This window comes from Emydura macquarii, unplaced genomic scaffold (assembly GCF_026122565.2).
Source record: "Emydura macquarii macquarii isolate MOO-44397 ecotype Brisbane River unplaced genomic scaffold, CSIRO-AGI_Emac_v2 contig_2676, whole genome shotgun sequence".
Classification (NCBI taxonomy): Eukaryota; Metazoa; Chordata; order Testudines; family Chelidae; genus Emydura; species Emydura macquarii.
In genome coordinates, this window is record NW_027132813.1 from 24,832,813 (window position 1) to 24,858,145 (window position 25,333).

A 25,333-nucleotide genomic window follows, 5' to 3' on the forward strand; every position below is an offset into this window, starting at 1 on the left:
TGCACGTCCCCATACAGGACATCTCTGAAGCTGCTACTTGGTCCTCAGTGCATACCTTTACATCCCATTATGCCATCATGCAGAAAACCCGGGACGACGCCAGATTTTGCAAGGCAGTGTTGGAGAGGACATGACTCTGAACTCCTACTCACCTCTGGGGATACAGCTGGTAAGTCACCTAATTGGGAATGGACATGAGCAGCAAGCACTCAAAGAAGAAAGAATGGTTACTTACCTTGTAACTGTTGTTCTTCAAAATGTGTTGCTCATGTCCATTCCACAATCCACCCACCTTCCCCTCAGTCGGAGTTCTGGCAAGAAGGAACTGAGAGGAATGGGGACCAGTGGCCCCCCATATATATGGGCACATTTGTACACTGCTGCAGAGGGCACTAGAGCTGGCCATGTGGGTACCACTAGGGGAAAAATTTCTGGCATCAGTGCATGTGGTGCATACACACCTAATTGGGAATGAACATGAGCAATACATCTCAAAAACAACAGTTAGAAGGTAAGTGACTGTTCTTTTGAAAAGATTTTATTTGCTGAATTTCCTTGTCTGTTTCATCTCAACTAAGATGCCAAAGCAGTTGTGGCATTGCTCTAGGATTATGAGGGAAAGGTAGGATTAGAATTTTCAGATAAAAGGAACTTAATGTTTTCCTGATATTAGCAGAACTACTTAAAGCCATGGAAGAAAATTATTAGCAGTACACACTGAATTCTTGTCATTTGGCTGTAAAACTTCCATATTGTATCAGTTTTTCTGGAAACCTCACAGATGATTTTAAATAATTTTAATTTTTACTATGATGATGTAGATAAACATCATCATCTTAACATAATGAGGTCAAAATCCCCATCATTTAAAAGAAGTTGTTAATTTAGACCCCAATCCTATCAAGCCTTTATACACCATGAGGCGGATCCTGAAGTGGTGTAAATTGTCACTGCTCCATGGACTTCAAAGAAGTTATGACAATTTACATCAGCTGAGGATCTCCCTGAATTCAGACATACTGCCGCATGGAGACGCATAGTGTATAAAGTAAAGAACATGCATAAATCCGTGCAGGATTGGGGTCGTAGGCCCTTATGACCATGTTCTGGGTGATTCTTTGTGACCTGACTATGAATAGTCAATGTTTTGTTTGCAATGTTGTAGCCATATTGGTCCCAGGATATTAGAGAACCAAGGTGGGTGAGGTAATATCTTTTATTGGACCAACTTCTGTTGGTGAGAGAGACAAGCTTTCGAGCCTACACAGGGCTGCTCTTCAGGTCTGGGTAAGGTGCTCATAGAGTCACAGCTATATACAAAGTGGAACAGATTATCTAGCATGAGGAGTCATGTTGTAAGAGACCAATGTGCCCGCATGCAGAGAATTGCAAGATCAGGGATTTATAGTTTATAACACTAGTCTGTTTTCTTTATTGTAATCACAACAGTAAAATTTACTTGAGATAAAAATACAATTTTGCTTGCCTCAAAAGTTAGCTGTGCATTTGAATGATTTTAAAGAATAACATGCTTCATTTTGTAGTGTTACTGGTGGGCAAGAAATTTCAACTCACCATTCTTATTGTCAATGATTGAAACACTCTTTAATGTCACTATTCAGAGTGTTTTATTGTGATGGGGATTGGGGTGCAACCCAGACCTGTGAGGGGTTGTCACCACTTTGCCCTGAAACCCTGGGTGCCTCACAGTGCTTTGCTGCTATAGGTCCCAGCATGGGATGTTCACAGCCAGCCTACAAGCATGCAGGTCGCACCCCGAGTGTCTGGGTGCTAGACAGCCCTGGTTCAGCAGCTCTGACCCCAGAAGCCTCACCAGCCTTGGTTACAACAAGCAAGGTGACCCCAACACATCCCAAATTTTTCAAAAACCATATGCTCTGCAATGTTTTGATTCCATCATGCTTCATTTACATAGGAGACAGGTAAACAGCTCTTTTCTCTCCTGTCTGGGAGGGAACTTGTTTCTCCCTGGTTGGCCGCAGACTTTAAAACATAATATCATTAAGTATCCATATATCCTCATGTAGTGTTAATACATACATTCCACAATGCTCTTAATCACCAGTGTGTCTCTAGCTTTCAGAAAACACTTCACTCTATTCACTTTTATAATGCAGTAATATTGTATACAATCAGTTGATTCAATTGCTTATTACTCAAGGTTCAGTCCCCCTCCCCCATCTTTATAAGCCTTTGCAATGGATTCTTCTCAGGGTCACGCTTCAAAGTAAAATCTATTCAGCCTATGAAGAAGGCAATGTGAAATCTGGTGGTGAAGGAAGCTGCATGCTCTGTCTTCCCCCACTTGTTAGCTTAATAGCTCTGTTTACCTAACGTAAAAAAAACCCAAAACAAACCATTTCTTTATCTTTGCCTGATTGGGCTGGTCAGAGAACCAAATTCACATTCCTTTGTCTAAAGCAGACCAACTCCTGCTGAGATGCCTGGTCCAAACTCACTTCAGTCATAATTTAAGCATATATCCATCATGCCTAATAGCTCCCGGGTACCTACGTCACACAAGAATATTAATGATCCATGAATAATTAGTTTTGAAATAATATCTCACAAGGCATATTTTGTACAAGATTATTACTGTAGTGTGTAGGTTGTGAATATAGGGGTGTTTTCCGGTGACCCCTTCCCCTTACAAAGCTGTGGGAGGGCTAGCTACTTGCTGACCCAGAGGCAGCATGTCAAAACCCATCTCAATATGTTTAATTACATCTGAAATGATCATCTTAAATAGATTAAGGAGCACCTTCACCCCCCCCCCCCAACGTGTATACTTCCCCTCGCACTTGCTTCTCCCCCCTCTGGGTCATCCAGTCCCGTAAAGAATTCAGTCACCGCAAAGGTGTTTACTCACCTCTCTTACTACTCTTAATTTGCTCTGCTCTCAGTGGAGTGCTGCCCCATGGCTGTTTGCCTAGCTATGCTAGAGTCCCACCATTCCTAGCAGATCCTGTGTCACAGCACCATCTAGCTGTGTCACAGTTTTCCCTCACCCACAGCAGTAAAGAGTGACACCAGACCTCTTACCACTCTGAGTCTGCCCTGTTCTCAGCAGAGTTCTGGCCCACACCTACCTTTACTTGTGCTGATGTCTGTACACATTCAGCAGTTTTTTGTACCGCAGCAACTTCCACCTGTGACTCAGTTTCTCTGCTTTCAGTGGCATTCCGGCCCAGAGCTTTCCTAATTCTGCCAGGGGCTCAACACTCTCCTATTTTGTACAAAGATGATTTCAGTCATGTGTAGGGTGTGAATACAGGGGTGTTTAGCATCACATTGACACAGGGAAACGTCTCACTCAATAGATAAGGGACTTGCTAAACAAATGTTGTTTTGCTAGAAGTCCAGGCAAGGCCTCTTCCTTTCATGGTTGCAGTAGGCAATAAAAGTCTAGCATGGCTAACATGAGAATTAGCAACTGAAGACATAACTTTGAGCAGTTAGCGTGAAAGAAAGAAACTGCATCCTAGTAGGACTAGGCTATGGCTGTTTCTTTGCAATATTTTGCCATTTAGCTGACGACATCTATTATGCAAAGTCATAGGAGCACTTTGTCCTTTTCATCCTCATTGTACTTTGACTGGTCAGCCAGGCTTATTTATCAACCACAGGCTAATTACATTACTTCCCGTTTCACTGAACAAAGGTATGTTGCTGCCTCTCCTAGCTTCAGTAAGACTTCTCGAAAGGACAAGACGTACTGAATAAAAATGGTTGAAGAGGAAAGTAAGAGCTGCTGTGTTGAGCTGAGTGAGAAGGGAGGTGTGGAAAATAAAGGATTTGTTCAAAATGAGGCGCTTAATGAAAAGGAATGCGCTGCCAGTAGCCAAGAAGAGACACCAGGAACTTGCGCTGTTGGCATCAACTCAGCAGCTATTCAGAATCCGGACTGTGAAGTTTTGAAGCCCTTTGCAGGAATGCCTAAGGAAGTCTTGCTTAAATTCTCATGCCAGGCACGGTACAGAGTCACCAGAGAGATCCTCTTCTGGCTCATAATTGCATCTACGCCAGTGCTCGTGGCTGCTACAGTTGCAGTTATTGCCTTATCCCCCAAGTGCCTGGGCTGGTGGCAAGCTAGTCCCATTTATCAGATCTACCCACGCTCTTTTAAGGACACCAACAACGACGGGAATGGTGACCTGAAAGGTTGGTGCTCTCCATTTTTGTGGCGATCAGTCCTGGGTAGCGTGAAGCCATATATATTCTATATATTTTTGTTTCCACAGTCTCTCATTTCCTAAAATGTTATATAACAGAGGAAGCCACCTGCCTAGAGAGAGAGAAGGGAACACAAGGTAGCCAATTACCAGGCAGTCAGAACTGTGATTATCATTAACCATATAATCAGGAAGTTGCAGGGTCTAACTTTATTAAGTTGAAACTTCCCCTAAGTTTGCCACTATTCAGAGCTGCGGTTTTGATTTGGCCCATAAAAGTGAAAAAGAGAGAGAACAGCTGCAAAACTGCAATCCAGATTAGAACTCTCCTCCTCCTCCTCCTCCTCCCCCCCCCCCAATTTGGCTGCTGGTTGAAATCCAATGTGTTGGACAATCAATTAATTGCCATTTTGGATTTTGCTCCATAAAAAATATGAGGGGGAAAGAAACAATTACCAAATGAAAGAGTAGAGGAAGAAATGCTATTTTTGAGCCTTTAGGAGACGCAGTGCAAGTGTATCTGATACTACACCTGATGGTGCCAAATATTAAGAACTCAATTGACTCACCAGTTTTGCTACAAAAAAATGACAGTAAAAGACTAAAAAATATACACAAAGTGTATTAGACCATCATACCTTCTAACAGAAAATGAAGAACAGTGTGTTTCTATAGGTGGATAATATTTGTAACATGCCTTGAAGATATATTAGTTTTGATTAAGAGGAGTGAGACTTAGGGACTGGAGAGAGAATTTGAGTGAGTGGTAGAGAAAATGTACAGGTTAAAAGAGGTCTTTTATCTAACTGGAGGTGAAACCAAGGGCTTTTTCATTTAACTTGCACTTACCTGCTTCTCAGGGTGGTTGTGAGGATTAACTCATGTTCCTTGAAAATGAGAATAGAAAATTAATACATTTTATTACAATTCATGAGTCTCAATATTCCAAAAGTGAATGTTACCCTTGATGAATGAAAGAATAAAAACTGTAATCCAGGATGTAAATGTTGCTTGAATTAGCATCTTTGTTCTGTTTTTCATGATTAATCTTTTTCAGTTGCTTATTATAGAATACGGACCTTCAGTTGCCTCAGTGTTTACATACTGTGACCCAATGCTGCAACACAATCATTACAGGATTCCACTACCAACTAGCCATAATGAAAGGGAAGGTGATGCACCCGCCAGGGACCTGTGTGCATCTCCCAGACTGAGAACCTGGGGGGAATTTATTTTCAACAGAAATGACAACTCTGTCACAGACACGTTCTTTTTGTTTTATTTACAGGTATCCAAGAAAAACTGGATCATATCATGTATTTAAATATAAAAACGATCTGGATTACTTCTTTTTATAAATCACCCTTAAAAGATTTTGGATATGGAGTTGAAGACTTCCGGGATGTTGATCCTATGTTTGGAACCATGAAGGATTTTGAAAACCTGATTGCAGCTATACATGACAAAGGTAAGCTTGAGCTCTGACAAAAAGAAAATGCACTGCTCTCGCATGGAATATAGGTGTACTTTTATTTTTTTTAATGAGATTTTCTTAATTCACATTGTGTTGTTTTCTGTTTCAATTCGTATGTCTTTGGGCACTTCCCAGGGCAGAGGACTATGAACCTGGCAGATCTAGTGCGGGTTCTGAAGGGATGAGTATTGACTCTCTAGCATTGCAACACTTCCCACCAACGTTGCAGAAGCCTCTCCATTGAGGCTTCATGGAAGTTGGGCTGTGCCACATGGATGGGAGAGGGAAGCCAGTACTGCAGCATAGGGACTCTGTAGCTCCTTTAAAATCTACACTGCTCTCAGGATGGCTACTGGGGGTGGAGGATGAAACTCCTTCCACATTCAATATTGGGGATAGGCCCTGTTCCCTTTTTGACAGGTGGTATTTATTAGTCCCTGCAGCAATCATCTGATGACTGAAGTTAGACATGCAGTCACTTCTATCTTAGCATCCATACACAATAATGTTCTTACTGGAGTTAAAAAAAAAATAAAATACAATAAAAAATTCTTTCTTTATCATGCCTTCCTTTGTCTGTCTGTTTAGACCCCAATCCCACAAACACTTATACAAGCACTTAACTTCATACATGTGAGGAGTCCCATTGACTTCAAAGGGACTGCTCGTGTGTGCTAAATTAAATAGGTACAGAAGTGACTGTAGGGGGACATGGATCAGCGTTCACATCATACTCCCTGTCAATACACAGCCCACGCTGGGGAAGCTAATAATCCAATCAGCAGACCAAATTCGGTAATGAGTGACGTTGCGCATACGCTAAGAAGGAGTGACTGCATGACTAGGGCCTGAGGATTTGTCTAGTCTGTAAAGCAAGGGTAATCAATTATTTTTTGTCAAGGTCCAAAAATCTTGGCCACGGTATAGTCAAGGTCCAGACTCCAGAGAAAATAATACAAAAATAATAAATGATGATGATAAGTAAATATTTTGCGGTCCCCTCAAAAAAGCATCTGGATTTGGACCACAGTTCGCCTATTGACTACCCCTGCTCTGAAGGTTTTGCCAGTATAGCTATACTTATTGCCAGGATAGATTATATCAGTTCGCCAAATTAAATAACCTATACTGAAAAAAGGAACTTTTTGATGGTAAGCATCTAAATTAGGGCTTCTGCTGTCATAGCTATGTTGATCGGTGGCGTGACTCCCTCCTCCCCCTTAACTGACAGCTATGCTGGCAAACTTTTCAGAGTAGACCAGGCCTTAGACTTGAAGCTGTTGAGGACAGAGGCCTCTCTTAATTGTATGTCTGTAAAGCCACCAGTATTATTTTGGGCTTTACATTAATGCTGTAAATTTTGTGACTTAGGGTGTTTTGATTTAATCTTTCCCACATTTGATTTGTAAGGTTTAAAGGTGATAATGGATTTAATACCAAACCACACAAGTGACAAACACAGTTGGTTTCAGCTGAGTCGCAATCGGACTGGGAAGTATGCGGATTACTACATCTGGCATGATTGTGCGCACACTGCTGGGACAATCATTCCTCCTAACAACTGGGTAAATACATGGTTTGGGTCACCTTCAAATCACAAAATGAATAACAAAATCAAGGCCATGTAGTGAATATGAAACCATTGTGTGGTGATGGCTGCCCATAGCACGTAAACTCAAATCTTTTGTTTCATTAGTAATTGCTTGTATATTTGAGTTCATCTGAACATCATGAATTAAGATCCAAGAATAAGACAGGCAGCATGGCTTTTCTACAAATTCATTTGCTTTTAACCTGTTTTAGCTTCTGTTTCTCTCCTTTAATTTTGTATCTGACACACTTTGGTATATAGGCATTCCATTCAGGGAGCTTTCTCCCAGCTGTCCTTTACGCATGCCAGCTATGATGTCAGAAAAACAAATCAACACATTGTTGGTTTATTGCTTTCCTTTCCTAGTCTCCCTAGCAGGCCAAGATGCTGGAAATTGGCTTACCTACTTATTCTTCTTAGATTAAAACACTCATTTTCCATGTTTTAATTGGAAATCCAAACCATTTACTATATGATAAGAACTTGCATCCTCTAAGTACATATGCTAAAAACCAATAAAACATTAACATCTTTGGCCTTAGTTATTTTTAACTTAATAACACAGTGACAGTTTTGAGAAATATCTTGAATGTTGTCTTAAATCTAATACAGATACAGCTGATGCCTTTACTAGTCTCAAATATCCACTGTTGCTGGTATTTTGAAAGAGATGGTTAGGTCAGTTGAGGCTTTGAAGAAACAAGTTTTACAAAAATCTATGACCAGTAGAAATGCTCCCATAAAGTTAAAGAAAATATACAATGAAAACCTGCTTTTAAAAATCATGAATCCTTCCCCTGATCATTTACAGCTCTGACATTTCAGCATTGTGCTGGTTTATGAAAACTGAAAATGAAATTGACTGCAAAGAAAAAGGGAAACTGACTAGTTTATTTTCGTGGTCTATACTGAGAGAAATGCAAAAAGTAAACAAGAAACATAATTATTTAAAATCTAGTTTACTTTTCACAGTTTTTATTTTCTAAGTTGTTACTAGTAACAATAGCAGTGCGACAGCTGCTCTTTAGCAACATGAATAATTAAGAAGGTTGTTTTAAAAAGTATGATATTTAACCAAACTGTGTCCCTTTAAAACTTAGTGCCACAAAAAAGGCTTACCATTTCTCTCCATAACTTTCTCTCATAGACTAACAGAAAGAAAAATCCAACTCAATACATTGTAAGCTCATCCTGTATTTTATTAATAGCGCTTTTTAATAGTGTTGAAATTCTTACAAGCACCTAAATTGCTTGTAAAAAATATATTAGTATTGGGAAATCTGTCAATTTTTCCATTGCGATTTCTTATACCAGGATTAAACAGATTGTATGTTGATTGGTTGCCAGTTTTGGAATTTGAGAAAATAAATATTCATATAATAATTGACCAAGCACAAATGAACCTATTAAATATGATAAATACCAGGGCATAGGCAGAAGTGTAGTAGGATAGATGATTTGCATCTGAAGTAATATATATAGCAGTAGGTTGTCTTTCAAGTTAAATAAAACAGTATGAGCAGATGAAATATGTGGAAAAGTTGTGGATAAGATTTATACTTGTGTGGAAATGTGGATTTATTAGGTTAATGTTAAGAAATGTTAAAGGAAAAACATTTATTTTTTATTTACGTGAGGACATTTTCTTTTTACACGTGTTAATGAACAAATAAGTTAAAAATATAATAGACTGAGTAATATTAAATTTAGTTTTTTATTCATCTTGATTTGAAGATGTACTGAGCACATTCAGCTCCTATTGACTTCAGTGTTTATGTAGCATCCATACATGTTCAGTAAATTTAATTTTAAATAGTTGTTGCATGTTTACGTTTTGCATTTTTCTCCTTTGGACAATGAAAATAGGCCAGTCTGTTTCAGGCCAACTAATTGTTATGAATAGTAAATGAATACTGTTTACCAAGTGATATCTGCTTGTAAAGCACTGTGTAAATCACTTTGGTGTACAAATGCTGATAATTATTACTTACTTAATAAATGATGATTTCTTCTGTGGTCAGGTGAGTGTTTATGGGAATTCCAGTTGGCAATATGATGAGGTGAGAAAGCAATGTTATTTTCACCAGTTTGGGAAAGAACAACCTGATTTAAACTTCCACAATTCTGCTGTGCAAGAAGAAATCCATGTAAGTATATAATCAACTACTGCTACTCCAGTAGTAAGGAAACTGTTGCGGTTTGTTAGTTTTAAATTTTTAGAATGTAATTTATTTATATTGATTTTTACAGATTACATAGTTGACAATCCAATGGAAAGTAATTCAAGGATTAGTATTTATACAAACAATCCAGACAATTAAGTGTTTACACAAATATATCTACTTAGGCAAACTTTAAACCATATATTGTAATGCTTCAGGTATCATAGTCTATCTTTGAAGAGTCTCCCTCTAATTGAAAGTAAAAATAAAAATACATCCTTCCACTGAAAGAGTCCCATACATTGCAGTACCACACCTGTAGTTTGCAGTGCTCTGACCATTAGTGTATTCTACAGTACTTTTATAAAGGATTAATCGTATAATATCTAGCATCTAGTTTCTATGTGTGAGGCTTATTTTCATCTCAAAGAGGAACATTAGAAATGAGGTCCTTGGGAGTATTGTGTTTATTTTAACCCATCAGCATATGGAATATATAGCCTCTGTACAGTGCTGGCTAAAATTTCAGGATGGTGCTGTCTCTTTTAAATGACTGAATGCTCTTAAACTCTTTGGTTCAGTGCAGAACATATGGTACATAACATTTTGCAATGGCGTTAGTCTTTGCAACACCAAAAGCAAAGTTAAAATTGATTTTCAGTCTTTATTCTACATGTGCGCATATGCTACCATAATGACTTCATGTTTATAGCATCTAGTATTGCCAGCCTCAAGAGATCAGGAATCATGAGGCTAACCCTAAAAATATGATTTTAAAAAAATGTTTTTTTAATTTTGGGTTTGTTTTTTTTTACTGTTCAGCTCCCCTGAATGCCTCTGCCAATGTGTTATAACTTCAGGTTGAAAAGTCAGCCTTTGATGCTTACACAAATGTACACTTTTTCCTGGCTGCTCATGTGGAGGCTGCACTTACTTCCTCCTGACTCATAAGACCTGTCCTGTATTTTCTATTCTTGTCTTGACTCAGCAGCAAAACATCTATGCCTCCTGCTGCCCTGGGACTTCTTTACCTGGGTCCAAGAAGCACCATTTCCCTGGGACCCCCTCCTGCTGCCCCCAGATCTTTTCTCTGCTGTAGGACCATATGTGAAGGGAGGGCCCAGTGGCAGGGCAGGTCTGTGTTTTTAGCCCCGAAGTTCTCGCAAAGAGCTAAGCCAAGCCCTGAAAATCTTGGAATTGGAGGAGTGTTTCACATTGTGACAGCTCCTCCTGCAGGTTCCAAAATCCCATGCTTGTGAAGGGTTCACACAAGAGATCATGTCTTCTCCCAGCTGCTCGGAGGGGATTCTCCTTTACCCATGCCCCACAGGGAGCTCACACTTTATCCTCTCCGTCTGCCACCCCATCATTGATTTCTGCACCCCCCCTAAGCCTCCCAGCTGCACCCCATTCACCTGCAACTCCCAAATCTGTCTCCTACTTCCCATCCACCTCTGTGTCTATGCTGGTCCCAATAGTTCATGTGGCCTTTCTTGCCCCCTGAACCACTGAGAGGCAGCCATTTTACCTGTGGGCCTGGTTTCAATCTCACTGCAAACAGTGGGAGGTGGCAGCCAAATTTATTAAGGGCAGTCTTACTTCCACGTACAGTTAAAGTATAGGGAAATGGCAGCCACCTGGCTGGCTTCAGCCCCATTGACAATAATAGGAGATGGTGCCATTTTGAATAAGGGAAAATTCATGAGTTGGCGTCTTTCATTGTGTTGTCACAAAATGTTAAAATTCCCCAAATTGCTAGAGGGGTGCTAAAACCATGAGAGTTGGCAATACTACACACTCTAGAGTGTCTGGAGAAAAATACTCTGGACTAGAACAGTTGAATACATTTCTGAAATGCTGGCAAGCACCACTAGTTCTGTCAGTATTTTAAGGAACAAAAAACAGTAGGTTAGTGTTTTAAAATGAAGCTCTGTTTCAAAAGGCTAGTGCTTTGTGACCTAATAGGAGATGAGGGCTATTCTGTGACAGACAGCGAAGTCTTTTACATTCTGTGTGGATAAACCAACCAAGGGCAGCAAGAACAGTGCAAGCTTTACTAACACCCTGCCAATGTGCCACCACTAACCTCTGTGTTTAAGGGTAGTTCAGTCTCCATAGTCCAAATTGCCCTAGGTGTGTTTGTGCTTATTCTAACTGAGAGGTTTTTATGATGCGCACATGTGCTCAAATGAGATCTCTCTTTCAGTGCAGGAAATCACCACAGAGGCAGTTGACATGGCTACCGCTAGTTGTTTTCAGAATTACTGTAAAGGGACAAACAATTCAATAAAATGTAGTATGTATTTACCTAATAAAATCAGTGAATCTTTAACATGGACTAGTTGAATTCAACCATATTTTTGACTCAAGTCCAGGTTTGTACAAGTGTATTGTATATGTAATAATAATAAAAGACAGCACTGTGTGCGTAATATATTTTTCCTACTTAGTTGAAAGATAGTGTCTGGCACACAGTAACAATTACACTTTGGACTCATCTGTTAAAACTTAGGACTATTAAAATTGTAATAAAAACATAACTGTGCAGGCATGATGTAATTTTACTGATAATAGCTAACCTCTGAATTTGATAAAGAAATCACAGATCCATAACCCTTAACTTGTAATCATTTTTCATTTTCCAGCAAGTAAGTCTGAGTTATTTTCACATCAATTAAATGAGAGAACAGATTTATAGAGTGTTGCTGTGTAAAAAGAAAACCAGTGTCAAAAGGTCAATGCAGAGCACTGTGTTCTTGAACATTTGTATCAATATGTTCTAATTGTCTGCAGGCTTGATGGGGCCAACCATCTGGCTTAGCAGAATCAGCTTTCTTTTCACTCTGTTCCTCTTTATTAGATATTTACAAACTACTATAAGGCCCAGATTCTTTGAACCAGATCAAAGGTGGCTTTCTATGAGCTATGGGTAATTTTCTGTCCCCTGCCCCCCTTGAATGCTCAGGGCAGACAGGGTTGTGTAGTAGAAAGTGAGAACCTAAGACACGAGGCCTAGTATGACTGGCCAGGGCCTGAACGAAGGCAGCAATTAAGCCGTTATTATAAAGCAAAGTTAGCAGAAATTAGAAATTACAGAAATTGGCAAGAACAGAGCTAGTATTGCAAAAATACACAAGCACAGAACACACAAGCACATTCCAGAACATCCTGATACCAGGAATGGTACAAGCTTACTCCACAAAATTAACGAGGACGTACTGCCCCCTCCAAGGTCAAAATAACGATACAATAAATAGAAATGTTTTGATCAAACCATTCTGTACGAAGTAAAGAGTGGTATCTTAAAGAGTGGCAACTATACATGTCAGAGGTGCAATATGAAACTTGTTTGTATCAGTGTATATATAAGAAGGTCTCAGGGAGTATCTTTGTCTGGCCAGGTAAGAAACGGAAAAACTCGCCATTTACTGAGCCAGTCCATTTTCACGGGCATACGTGTATTAAGTGTGCTTGTAGCACGTATAGGGCGCTTTTTACCATATTTTGTCTGCAATAAACCTGGCCTAGTGCCTTCGTTACTGAAATGGATCTCTGGTTTTATTGGGTAATCTAATTATGGTTTGCTGTATTAGCTATCTGTGCACAGGTGGGACAGTATACACCCTGGGAAAACACACGCAGCCAACAACTGACACCAGGCTGTATGTCTATTATCATCAAAAAATCATTCAAATATTTCCATTTTGTATTTGTTGTAGTAAGACTCACTCAGCCATAGATAATAGCTTCAATCTAAAAGGGTCAGCTTTAACCTTACTAAAACTTGAAATTTAAAAACAAAGTACGTATTAAATTATATAGTTATGTTACATAGTGTTATATTAGTATGTATTTAATTAATTATGTGCAAAGTATTTACTGTAAATTAATATTCTGAAAATGGTTGACTCATCAAGAATTATCTCCATTTTATGTTTAGGATATCATCAAATTTTGGCTTGGCAAAGGCATTGATGGATTTAGTGTCAATGCTGTTAAATTTCTTCTAGAAGCAACACATCTGAGAAATGAACCTCAAGTGAATAAATCCCAAAATCCGGTAACACAATTTCTGCTTTGAATTTTTTTTCCTCCTTATTGTCTTTGGGGATTCATTTATCACTAATAAATTTCAGAAGTACTAATGGGACTTTTTTTGTCTTTGGTAGGTTTTGTATTGGCAATAAATTACAGTGAAATGTATGCAGATGAGTTTCAGAAGTATATATGACCAATTATTTATAGAACTTGCCTTTGGTGGGGCAGTGGGCCTAATAAAGTCAGGAGATGATACCAACACTGAGAAACAATGACATTGCTGAGTTGACAGAAAGATGTGCAACTTGCTGACTTTGCAAGTCACTACAAGAATCTAATTTATGCTGCTTCTGCCCAGAATCTGGTTTTGACTAGTTGCTGGAGCGGCCACATTGAGAGTGCTCAGTTAGGACAAACTGCAAAGAATAGGGTAGATGATCCCCAAAACTGGTGGTTTATTCTAATAATTAGATTCACTAAATTAGTAACAAAACAGCTTCTGCAATACCTTACTGGTTACCAAGAAGCAAGAATACAGTTCCACTTACGTAATCCAGCCTCTGGCTCTCACCCAGACAGCCAAGACTAACATGGTGAGGAAGACTTAAAATCTCTTCACCATATATAAAGTTCTACTAGTCCCAAGAGATAGGACACATTACCCACCAGGTCAATGAGTATTTCAGATCTTACCCAAATACATGTTTACAGCCAATTCTTATTAACTAATCTAAGATTTATTTTAAAAGAAAGTTATTTTGGTTAAAAATCATTATACATACAGATATGAGTAAAGTTCTTAGGTCAGTTTCATAGTAGAAATGTTCCAGAGGGTAGCCATGTTAGTCTGTATACAGCAAAAAACAATAGTAGAAATGGTGAACTGCTGATTTGCAAAAGTCCTTCCAGAATCAATTCTGGTTATAGTCCAATAGGCAGTCCATGTGTAGAATTTGTTCAAATTCTTCCATGAGAATTAGCAAGGTAATCCAGTTGGGCCTGGAGACCTCAGTCTTGCGATTTAAACTTCCCCTGACAAAGTTCAAGCAGATCTGAAATGAAAAGGATCAGACCCAAGGGTTCTTTTATAGTTCTCTAGCAGGCTATGATAGCCGCTTGACAGCGGTCAACACAGCAGGCATTCCTTGGATGAAGAATAGGTAATATCCATTGTTGCTTTGAAGTAAAGCACTATTTCCTGGGCACACACTGGTAACTAGCTGTTTTCATTATCATAAGATCTTTAACCATTCAAGCAGTTCATAGACAGTTCACTGCAAACTTCAGAGGGAAATATAGACAAGGATACTATTAATCCCAAGATTCATCTAAATGTTAATATTCCATTTTGATCTCTGAATTGATAGAATATAGTAGTAGCTGTTACAGACAGGAACTGAAATTTAGCATCTACAGGCTAGTCAGATCATATTGTTAATCTTCTAGCAAGATTTAAGTAAATACAGACACACAGTTAGTACTTATTCTAATTCTCTGACAGTACAGGTTTACTTAACATGGCTTTGATAACTATCTACAAGAAATAGCCCTGTTTACCACGTCAATACATCTGTAATATGTCTTTCAATTTGATTTTTGGGTCACTTACCTGCTGGTTGTTTAACCCACTGGCTAAGTGTCACAATAGTGTTTAGCAGCATCTACTGTATATGTCATGATCACTGGTGCGAACTGGGTTATATAGATTCTTCATTTGGATTGATGTGTTCCCCAAATAATTAGCCCCTCATCTAGCACAGCATTAGATAAATAATTTGATGAAGATGCAGTTCCAAAACTGTGCCATTAATGTTCTATTTCAATGATTCACTATTTAAGATAGATATTTGGAAATAACTATATTCCCAGTAGTGCCAAAATACTTGCTACCTTTACTCATGATGAACAGTATCTTATTTTGTGAGCAGTCCCTCATGGAGCAAAAATGTGAATAAAGGTGGCAGAATCAGGGCCTCATTCATCAGTTTGTTTCTAATGACTAGGGGGTTTGGGGCAGTGAGTGGTAGGGTCCCTCTCCTCTCTGCAGTAAAGCCAGTTTCAGGGCATGGGAAAGGAAATGCCAGGAGGGTGGGTTACCTCGTCTCTTCTTTGCAGCGCTGCAGTCTCAGAGGGGCACGAAAAAATAGTAGGTAATGTCATCGTGCCCCCAGTGTGCTAACAGACTAAAGTAAAACATTATCTGAAGTGGTGCGCTGTCTTTTGAAAAACTTTGGAAAGTTTTGGAAATGAACAATAATAGAGCTAATGAAAAATGTTGTATTATTCCTCAAGGACACTATCTCAGCATATTCTGAGTTGTATCATGACTATAGCACCACCCAAGTCGGCATGCATGATGTGGTCCGCAGTTTCCGGCAAACCATGGATAAATTCAGCATTGAGCCTGGCCGATACAGGTAACAATATTATAGCTATTCACTTTGCTAGCATAGCCTTATTGAATTGTCCCTCTAACGTTAAAGGCACAATCTTACCAGTGGATAAACAGGTTTGAATTGGTAAGATGATTTGCAAGAACACCAGCCATTAATCATTTGTAAAATAGAAAGTGACATATAGGCATGTAATTTACAGAAAGAAAAGCAAATTATTTTCAAAGACAATGCTAAATTATTACATGTGTCATGGTCCATTCTAATTTAATGTCATTCTGATTATGCTATTAAGTGAACACAATTTCAATATTTAAAAAAAAAAAAAGAAAAAAAAGAACCTGCTTGTGTGTTTTGTAGGTTTATGGCTACTGAAGCCAATGACCAGGAAAACATCAAAGCAACAATGATGTATTATGGAACATCTTTTATCCAAGAATCAGATTTCCCCATCAACTTCTACCTAATCAACATGAAAAACTTCTCAGGAAATACTGTTTTTGAAACTGTGTCTTTGTGGATGAAGAATATGCCCAAAGGAAAATGGCCAAACTGGGCGGTAAGAGTTCTGATATTAAAATGGCGTGTTCCTGCTCCTATTACAGTCCACAGCAAAGCTCTCATTGAGTTCCACTGGAGTAAGATCAAGCCCAGAATGACTGGAGCTGTTGTATCTGTGGAATCTACTATGTATTCTCAGTCCACTACAACACTGGCTGTAGCTGGTCCCTGTTGTCCGTCCTAAGCATATTTAGAGGCACGTTATAGCAATTTTGCCCAGATTTAAACATAATCATCAGGCATACTGTTTTATACTTTCAAGGTAACATTCCACTCCCCTGTTCCTGGCCAAACAGGCTTTGTGCCATGAACAATGTGGGGTTTGGGAAAAGGGGCAGAATCCATCTCCAGACCTTCAGGCAGATTTGAAACAGTTCCACACCCCCTCCATGTCTGCTACTCCAGCTCTTGGACTGAAATAGAGGCCCTGACCCTATGCACCTTCTTCATAAGAGATTGTGGCCACTGACTCTACCTTAACTATGCACACAGCGGCAACACCCTGCCTTTGTTTCCCCCATGGTGCTCTGTGCTGCAAGTCAAGCTGCCCAAGTGCACCTCCTCCTTGGATGCCCACCTCCAGTGCAGTGGAATCACCATAGTCCCAGAGTGTTGAGAGGCTCCCATTGCTCCTGTTATAATGGATGAATGCCACCCTCACCAAACCAGCACTCTGCAGCAAAAAAAAAAAAAAAAAGAAAAAAGTGGGCAGCAACGCAGACATTAACAGAAAGACATGAGAAAAGTAACGGAAGGCATTTGTGTTGGAATGGAAGACACTGTTGGCTGGGATGCGAATATATCAGCATTGTTTACTGCTGTCTGTCATGCTGTTGTCAGTATTTCCAGATTTCAGTTGTCAAGCAGGAGATTGTGCTGATACAAAAATACTCAAATATTTTCCCTTAAGAATATGGAAGTGAAAGGAGCCAAAAAAACTTGACTTAACAGTTTGCATAGTAGAGTTTAATGTAGAAAACCTTTGAAAATACAAGGAAAAAGTCATACAAAATGGATGTGATGATCAAAGGATGCCTTAATATATCAATGCATACTAAGGTTTATAGTTAACATTTTGTTACATTAAAGAAAAAAGCCTTTTACTTAATATGACAAGATCTCCATCTGCATTCAGTGGTAATGAAACAGATTTGTTACGATTATACTGCACAGAGCAACATTTCTTTGGGGAGGGGGAAGCAATAGAAAACAGTTATGCTATTGAGCACTGATCATAAAGTACATAAGTGCTTGGACAATACCACAGAAATACACGTGAAACTTTCCTCTGGGGCTACTAACTATCCAGTGCTGTTAACATACAACACTTTACAAGGAAATATAGAGCCAGATTCTGCTTAGTTACACCACTATAAATGCAGAGCAGTTCCATTAGTTTAAATGAAGTTACTCTGTTTACACTGGTGTAAATGAACAGAACTTGACCCATAGTTTTTTTTGTATTAGACCAATGTCATATGCAAGTTTTTAGTCCTTGTATGTGCCTTTAGTCTTGTATTTTAATATAAGAAATTATTTTTGTTTAGGTTGGACACCCTAGCACTGCTCGAATTACGTCTCGGATTGGAAAAGAATACACTAATGTCATTAACATGCTTCTTTTAACCCTCCCTGGGACTCCTATAACTTATTATGGTGAAGAAATAGGAATGGAAAATATTGCATCTGAAAACGTGAGTGAAGGATTTATACATTCAGATCCCCTGAGAAGCATTATTTGTTCTAACTTTTGTTTAGTTAAGCATATATAATATTTCTTACTCCATCTCCAACCACTGTCGTGTTTCTCAAATAATCTGATGCCAGTGAAAGGGGAGCAACCCCTTGATTATTCTCATTTATTATCTCCATGAAAAGTCGTCATTGAGTGGGAGCATTCTGAATAGCAGATGTTCCTCCTTTATTGGTTTCTTAGTTCTCTCCCGTAGTGGGCTGGAGTGTGACTAGCCATGGCTGGTAAGTGTGTGAGAGCCAGAGTAGCTTCATCCCCTCACGCCCCTGCACAGAACTGGTAGTTATCCAGCCCTAGTCAACCTGAGCACAAGGGTTGCATGCAGATAACAGCAACGGTAGGCCTAGCCTTCCCAAAGTGGAGAGAGCAGGAACATGGTAGGCTCCTATGCTCACTGCACCCCCAGTAGGGCTGAAGGGAGTAAAGGGTGTAACAGGAGCTACTTTGGTCAGCATTCCAGGAGACACTGTACCCAATTCAGGCCCAGTGCCTCTCTCCTCAGGGGCTCCACCATGGACAGCTGCTTATATGCTAGTCTTGCTATGGAATTCCGTAACTAAAATGACTACACCTTTTAAAAATACAAATCAACACATAACTGAACATACCCTTTACCACCTTCACAATATTCTGCACAAAAAATGCAAGCACTTTCAGACTCGCCATCTATTGGGTACCAATTTAATGTAGATATTTGTGTTTTATAAATATTAATTATGACTCATAATAACCTTGTGAGGTAGTACCCCCATTGTACAGATGGAGAAACCAAAGAACTGAGATGATCTCTCATTTTAGGTTATACAATGAGTCAGTGGCAGAGGAAGGAATAGAACTGAGACCACCAGAGTCCTTCTCCCATATTGTAAGCTATAGATTAATACTTCCTCCGTTAATCTTTTCGGTGGAGGCCTTCTGTGGGACTCCTTAATAATATGACTATTGGCATGAAAGTCCTTGGGTTTTTCCTCCCCAGTATTGTGTATAAAAATAATTGCCTGAAAAGTTTTGTATTACATTACACTGTTGAATTTAGAACCTAATCCAAAACCCATTGAAGTCAATGAGTCTTTCCATACTCTACAATGGACTTTGAATCAGCCCCTTAGAGAAACACAAAACTCAGCCCCTTCTGAAAACACAAAACTCATGGGTTTTTTTGCACGTATGTTTCTTAAAATCAGTCAAACAGGTTGAAATTATATTTGGAAATGTAAATTAGACCCTGGCTGTAAAACCCTGGCTGTAATGCCTACTTTTAGTTCAGCAAGAACTTTCATGGATGAAATAGAAGTTTATGGTAAGAGATTTATAATGGAAATGCTGACGTATGTCTAAAAGGGCCTTATGGCATTCTATTGTTATGCACTAAGGAATACAACATTGCATTCTCATAGCTAGTAGTGATGATACACATCTAGGCACCAAAGCAATACTTTCTGGGGTAGGAAAAATTTTTTATACTTTAATCAGAGCAAGAGGGCAGTAGAGATGTGTAAAGCCTGTTTCAAAGCTCTGCTAGCTGCATCTACAATTTACAGTATTTAATAATGTAGGATTTTAGTCATTTTGTGACACCCAGCATAAGTATGTCTAATTAATATTTTAACTAATTTTCAACAGTACTGATTTTAAAGCAGTGCCATCGTTAGCAGACTAACATGTACTGGGGCTCTGCCTCTTGCACTGGAACCCTCACGTGCCTCCTTTCTTGTTCTGACAAGCTAGACGATGACTAACCACCATCCATAGTTTTCATACCCTCTTTCCTGCCATTTTGTCTCTTCTGAGAAGTGTTTTGTGTGAGGAACATCACGTGACCAAAGCAGGCTGATGCAAAGGACACATCTTAGCGTCGCCTCTTTCAGCAGTATTTTAATTGTGGGGCCCAAAACATATTCTGCTCATTATGAAAAGCTTCTCCTACTACAGTTTAACAAGGCAGTAGCTGAAGAAGCCTCTGAGACCGTGAAATAAAATCTGCCAGTTTTACTCAAAGGGGAGAGTAACTCACCAAGCTTTCTCCAAAGCAGTCTGCCTTGCAGGCTGAAGAGAGAGTTCTCTATGGAGGTAAACTGTTTCAGTGACAAACCCACCTTTTCCCTTGACCCCTTCAAGTGGATTAATGAGTCCTTCCTAGCAGTTAAATCTTTTCAGGAAAACTTTGCCTTTCCTCTCAGAAATATGCTGGCAAAGCTTCTCAAGGGCTCACTACTACTGATCCCAGAGCCTTGTTTGCTGCAAACACAAAGCTGCTGCTTAGAAAGGTCTTATGCTTTGGCACAGCCCTCTCTGTGTTTCAGTTGCCAGCCGGTTCTGAGCCCTGGGCCACAAGAGGAAGGAAAGGTTTTCTTTAGCCCTCAGAGACAGCATTTTATGAGCAGGGTCTCTGAGAAAGACAGTCATTTGCTGGCATACGTTTCCACAGCCACAACTGAAGTGCCTTGAGATAAACTGAATGAGGTGAGGGTTCCTCTCTTCCTGAAAGACAGAGGGAGCATTACAGGGTACAGAAATCTGGAACTTGTGGTTATCCTGCCTGTCAGATCATGTGAGCAAGAGAAACCCAATATCTATATTGCTACAGAAAGGAAAGTAGTACAGCTGGTCAAAATTTTCCTAACCATGTTTCCACTGAGAAATGCCTTCTATTCAAAACCCTTTTGTTTTGGTGAAATAGTAAAATGTGTGTGAAATATTTCATGCTTTATTTGAAATTTAAAAAAGGTTATCAAATCATTGCAACTATTAGAGCTTTTGATAACCAGTTAGAGTACATATTTAATGATAGGTTCAATAAAAATATTGAAAAACATTCAGGAAATGTTTTTGAAAGTTTATTTTGAACTCTTCAAAAACTTTCCACAAAGCTAGCTTTTCATTTTTTGATCAGCTCTAATCATTTGTTTTGCAACATAACTCCCATTTCCCAAAATTGAAAATAATTTATGTTTTGCATACAAGTTTTGACATGTTTTTCATGTGCCTGATACCCTTAGAACTCATGGTTTGTATGTCTTGCACTTGAGGAGGGAATGCTACATAAGGACTGATACTGAAAACTGTAATGTATTTACAAAGCACCCATCAGGACAGATTAAATTTGCTCAGATAATTACAGCTAAAAATAAAATACATAGAACATTTAACAAACACTGACATGCCACTGAATAAGGTATTTACAGTCTTTAAATTTAATATAAACTTTGATTATTCAAATATTAGTATAATATTTATCCCGTTCCAGGATGCAGAGCACTCCATATATTCACTAACTGCATTTCTGGCTATTGAGGAATTTACATGGTCCTAATTACTGTAGAATCTGAGCACCTAACAATCATTTTTATCCTCACACTATTTCTGGGCAGGGGGTAGGCAAATAATATCCCTGTTTTACAGATGGGGAACTGAGGCATGGAGTAGATTAAGTAATGTCCCAAAAGTCACAGACACAATCTGTGTCAGGAATTGTATGCAGATCTGTAGCACCCAGTCCAGTGCCACATCCATTAAACTGTCTTTCCTTCCTCTTGAAGAGAGAACCAAAAGCTCTCACTGAATGATCCCCTTGCACATATGGGATTTCTAATTACTTACTGTAGATTGCAATTAAAGTCCCTCCGAGATAAAATAATCTTGACATGAGAGACCAGCTTGAGCAAAAGATTGTTTAACTGGATCATTCTTTAGCACATTAATGAAGATGTTTTTGAATGGTGCCCGATACCTTGTTATTTTTAGGTGACCTTTCCAGAGAAGTCACCCATGCAGTGGAATGGCAACCTTCATGCCGGCTTTAGTGAAGGCAACATAAGCTGGTCACCTGTTAACTCAGACTACCAAAATGTAAATGTCGAAGTAAGTATTTCAGCTAAGGACATAGTCATGGATTCAAAAAATGCTAGTTAAGTAGCTTCAACTAAATGAAGTTCATTTGTTTTATTTAGTAGAATGTGGCAGTTTAGCTAATTTAAAACTAAGACGAAGACAAAGCAAAGCTGTGGAAGAAATGATAAAACCTCTTATTGCAACAGTAAATTCTATTTTACCAGCCATCATTTAACTAGAAGAATACTGTGGTGTTGGAGAAGTGATTTTTTTTAGTTTAATTCATTTAATCTTTCAATATTAATCTGAAATCTACCTACTCCCATTTTAATTTCAATTAATTCAAGCAGGCTTTGTTAAACATAGCAAGAAAATAAGATGGATGCATTTCTAGGTTTGCATATGTTGATTTGTGTGAAATCAAACTTGGCAGTAGCCATTACACAAGTAGGTCAAGTACAGGCATTATTGATCTACAACAGTGAACAGCAAGGAAAAAACACTTGGAATTAATCCCTTGGGGGTTGGCTCCTACAGCACTGAAGTCAGTGGGAGCAAGATCAAGTCCTTGCTGCTGAGTGCTACGATTTCTTGGTATGGAATGTTTTGCTGACAAAAAGCGTATGAGGCACAATGAAAGGAGCAAAGACAGTTGTAGGGGGACAGCTGTCATTGATGGAGTAGCACAGGTGGACAATATGGGGAGCAATAGGGCTGATAAGTATATCAGTGTTCCAACAGGTTAGTGATCCCCGAGAGACAATAATGAGTCGGTTGGAAATAAATGAGTTTTATTATAAACACAGGAGTAATATAGATTTTTAACTAGTTATACTCATCTAAACAAACAATTAACTATAAAATATAGACTAATATAAAAGGACATAAAAACAATTAAGCACAAAACATAAACTGATATAAGAAAGTATTAAACAGGCAACTACCTCTAAAGACCTAAACTAATATTAAACAGACAGTGGTTCCCTGACCAGGAATCAAACCTAGTCTCCCACATAGCAGACAGGGACACTTACCACTATGCTACACAGACAATTATTTGCTTATGGGAAACAGAAAGGGGTTACACAGACTTAACTACAAGGCACAGAGGCAGAGACAGTTAACTACAAGACAGAATGCTTTCACACAGACACACAGAGATTTCACAGACAATGAGTTAATTACAGGGCACAGAAGGGGGGGGGGGGGTCACACAGACGGTTAACTGCAAGGCACAAACAGGCAGTTAACTGCAAAGTACAGAAGGCTTTTACACAGACACACAGAGACTTCACACAGACAGTTAACTGCAAGACACAAACGGGCAGTTAAACAGACAACGCAGCTGCAAAATACAGACTGATAGTTAACTTCTCACCAGACTAATATCCACAGCATTACTCGATTTCGATATGGCCGGCAAAACACGTTTCACGCTCGGGGGGGGGGGGCACGGAGCCGGGAAAGTCTGAGACCAGATGATCAGGCTGGTTGCGATGAGGCTCTCCGCTGGGGCTTGGGAAAGACCCCTTTTTATAAACTATAGGCTACGTGCCAGCACTGGATTGGCCGGGGGACACTTGCAGTTAGTTCAGTTTCCTGGTTGTTGGTAAGTTTCGTTTCCCATGGTCAGTTTCATTTCCCATGTATGAGGTGGGAGCCGATCCTTTGGCTGGCTGCCCTAATAAGGTCAGGTCGTGGGTTGACTGTTAGCCCGAATGGATGGGGGGGGCGAGGGGTGGCCATCTGCAGGAATTGAGCAGCAACAATCAGCAGATCAGAGTTGTGAAGGTCCCCAAAGGTTGAGAATAAATAGCTTCAACTTGAATCTGTGGAAGGATTTCCAGAAGGGGCTGAGAGTCAGAAAGCTGGGAAGGTAATCTTTGCAGATATGGTCATCCCCCGTGGTACTGCAAAGTAAGGTTTTTAACATTTAACAAGGAAGAAATGATTACGGTAACACTCTGACCATTTTTTTTAACAGGTTCAAAAGACTCAACCCAACTCAACACTGAATATATATCGAGAGCTAAATTTACTTCGCAACAATGAGCTGCCTATGCATAGGGGATGGATGTGCTACATTTGGAATGATAGCAATGTTTTTGTGTATCTGAGGGAATTAGATGGATTAGACAGAGTCTTTATGATAATTCTCAATTTTGGACAGGAATCAATCACAGATCTGAAATCTGTAGTTCCTGAGCTTCCACCTGAAGCTACCATAAGACTAAGCACTAATTTTAGCAACACTGGTAAAGTTGTAAATACCAATTCAATTAAAACTGAAAAGGGGGAAGGAATTGTCCTTGAGTATAAAACAAGGAAGCCAGTTCATACTATGGATGCTTTCCAAGTGAAGTGTTTTGTGGCTGAAAAAGCATGTTATTCTAGTGCCTTCAATTTACTCTACATGCATTGCTAAGCAGTGCAAGCATAAAACAAAACTTCCTACATTTAAGGTAGGAAGTGTTGATTTTAGGTAAATGCTGTGAATAGTGTGGCAATGGTTTTTAAAACTTGCTGGTTTGTGTATTAAATGAGCAGCAACCCATAAACTAATGTGGCTTAATTGTCTGGTCTCTCTTACTGGTGTGTGAGCAGTGGAGGGCAGAAGGTGCTTAACTTAAAGGGCAATCAATTTACCGTATTTCCCCATGTATAAGACGCACCTTAATTTTGGGGCCCGAAATTTGAAAATAAATGTATTACAGTACATCACCGGTAAGTACCACTGTATAAGACGCACCCAGTTTTTAGACCCCAAATTTTTCGAAAAAAGGTGCATCTTATACATGGGGAAATACGGTATGTGGTTACAACCACAGAGGCTAGAGCCTCCCAAAGAGGTTAAGAACAGGCAAAGTCATCCCCTGGGGTTGGTCCATTCCAGGTAAGTATTTGTGCAAGGCTAGAACACCCATATGCCTATAGGACTCCCAGTGCCTACGGTATAAAGCTCTTAGCATTTTCTGTTTGAGTGTTGTACCCGTACATTATCCCCTAGTGTGGGCTGTAGCTGACTACAACTGACCCCTGAATCCTGTGGCAGTTTACAATCAATAGTATTTGTTTTGTATGTCTCCTATTTGTGTAACTGGCACGTTCTAAAAGGGTGCTGAATTGTCTGATATAGTTAGAAGAAAATAAGTCATCAGGACAGTTTTAAAACAACTCTTTTATGGGAAAGATACAGTTGAGAGATGATTAAGGCAAATATGTAACAATCCCAGGTGACTTAAGTGTTTAGTATCAGATGGAAGAGAATTTTACTTACTCAACATGTTGTTATTCTTCTCTGAAGATTGAATTTGTAAGGGATCCACCCTCCTCTGCA

The 25,333-nt window shown here is 39.3% G+C and overlaps 1 protein-coding gene across 1 annotated transcript; it reads left to right on the top strand.

Moving 5' to 3' along the window:
• The first annotated feature begins 3,679 nt into the window (after nt 1–3,679).
• On the top strand, nt 3,680–24,648 carry SLC3A1 (solute carrier family 3 member 1). The gene is made up of 10 exons (XM_067565078.1): nt 3,680–4,182; nt 5,482–5,661; nt 7,078–7,232; nt 9,280–9,405; nt 13,361–13,480; nt 15,751–15,875; nt 16,212–16,410; nt 17,960–18,106; nt 21,910–22,026; nt 23,981–24,648. The coding sequence occupies exons 1-10, from the start codon at nt 3,747–3,749 to the stop codon at nt 24,419–24,421; spliced, it is 2,046 nt and encodes a 681-aa protein (XP_067421179.1). The 5' UTR covers nt 3,680–3,746; the 3' UTR covers nt 24,422–24,648.
• Nucleotides 24,649–25,333: the final 685 nt, after the last annotated feature.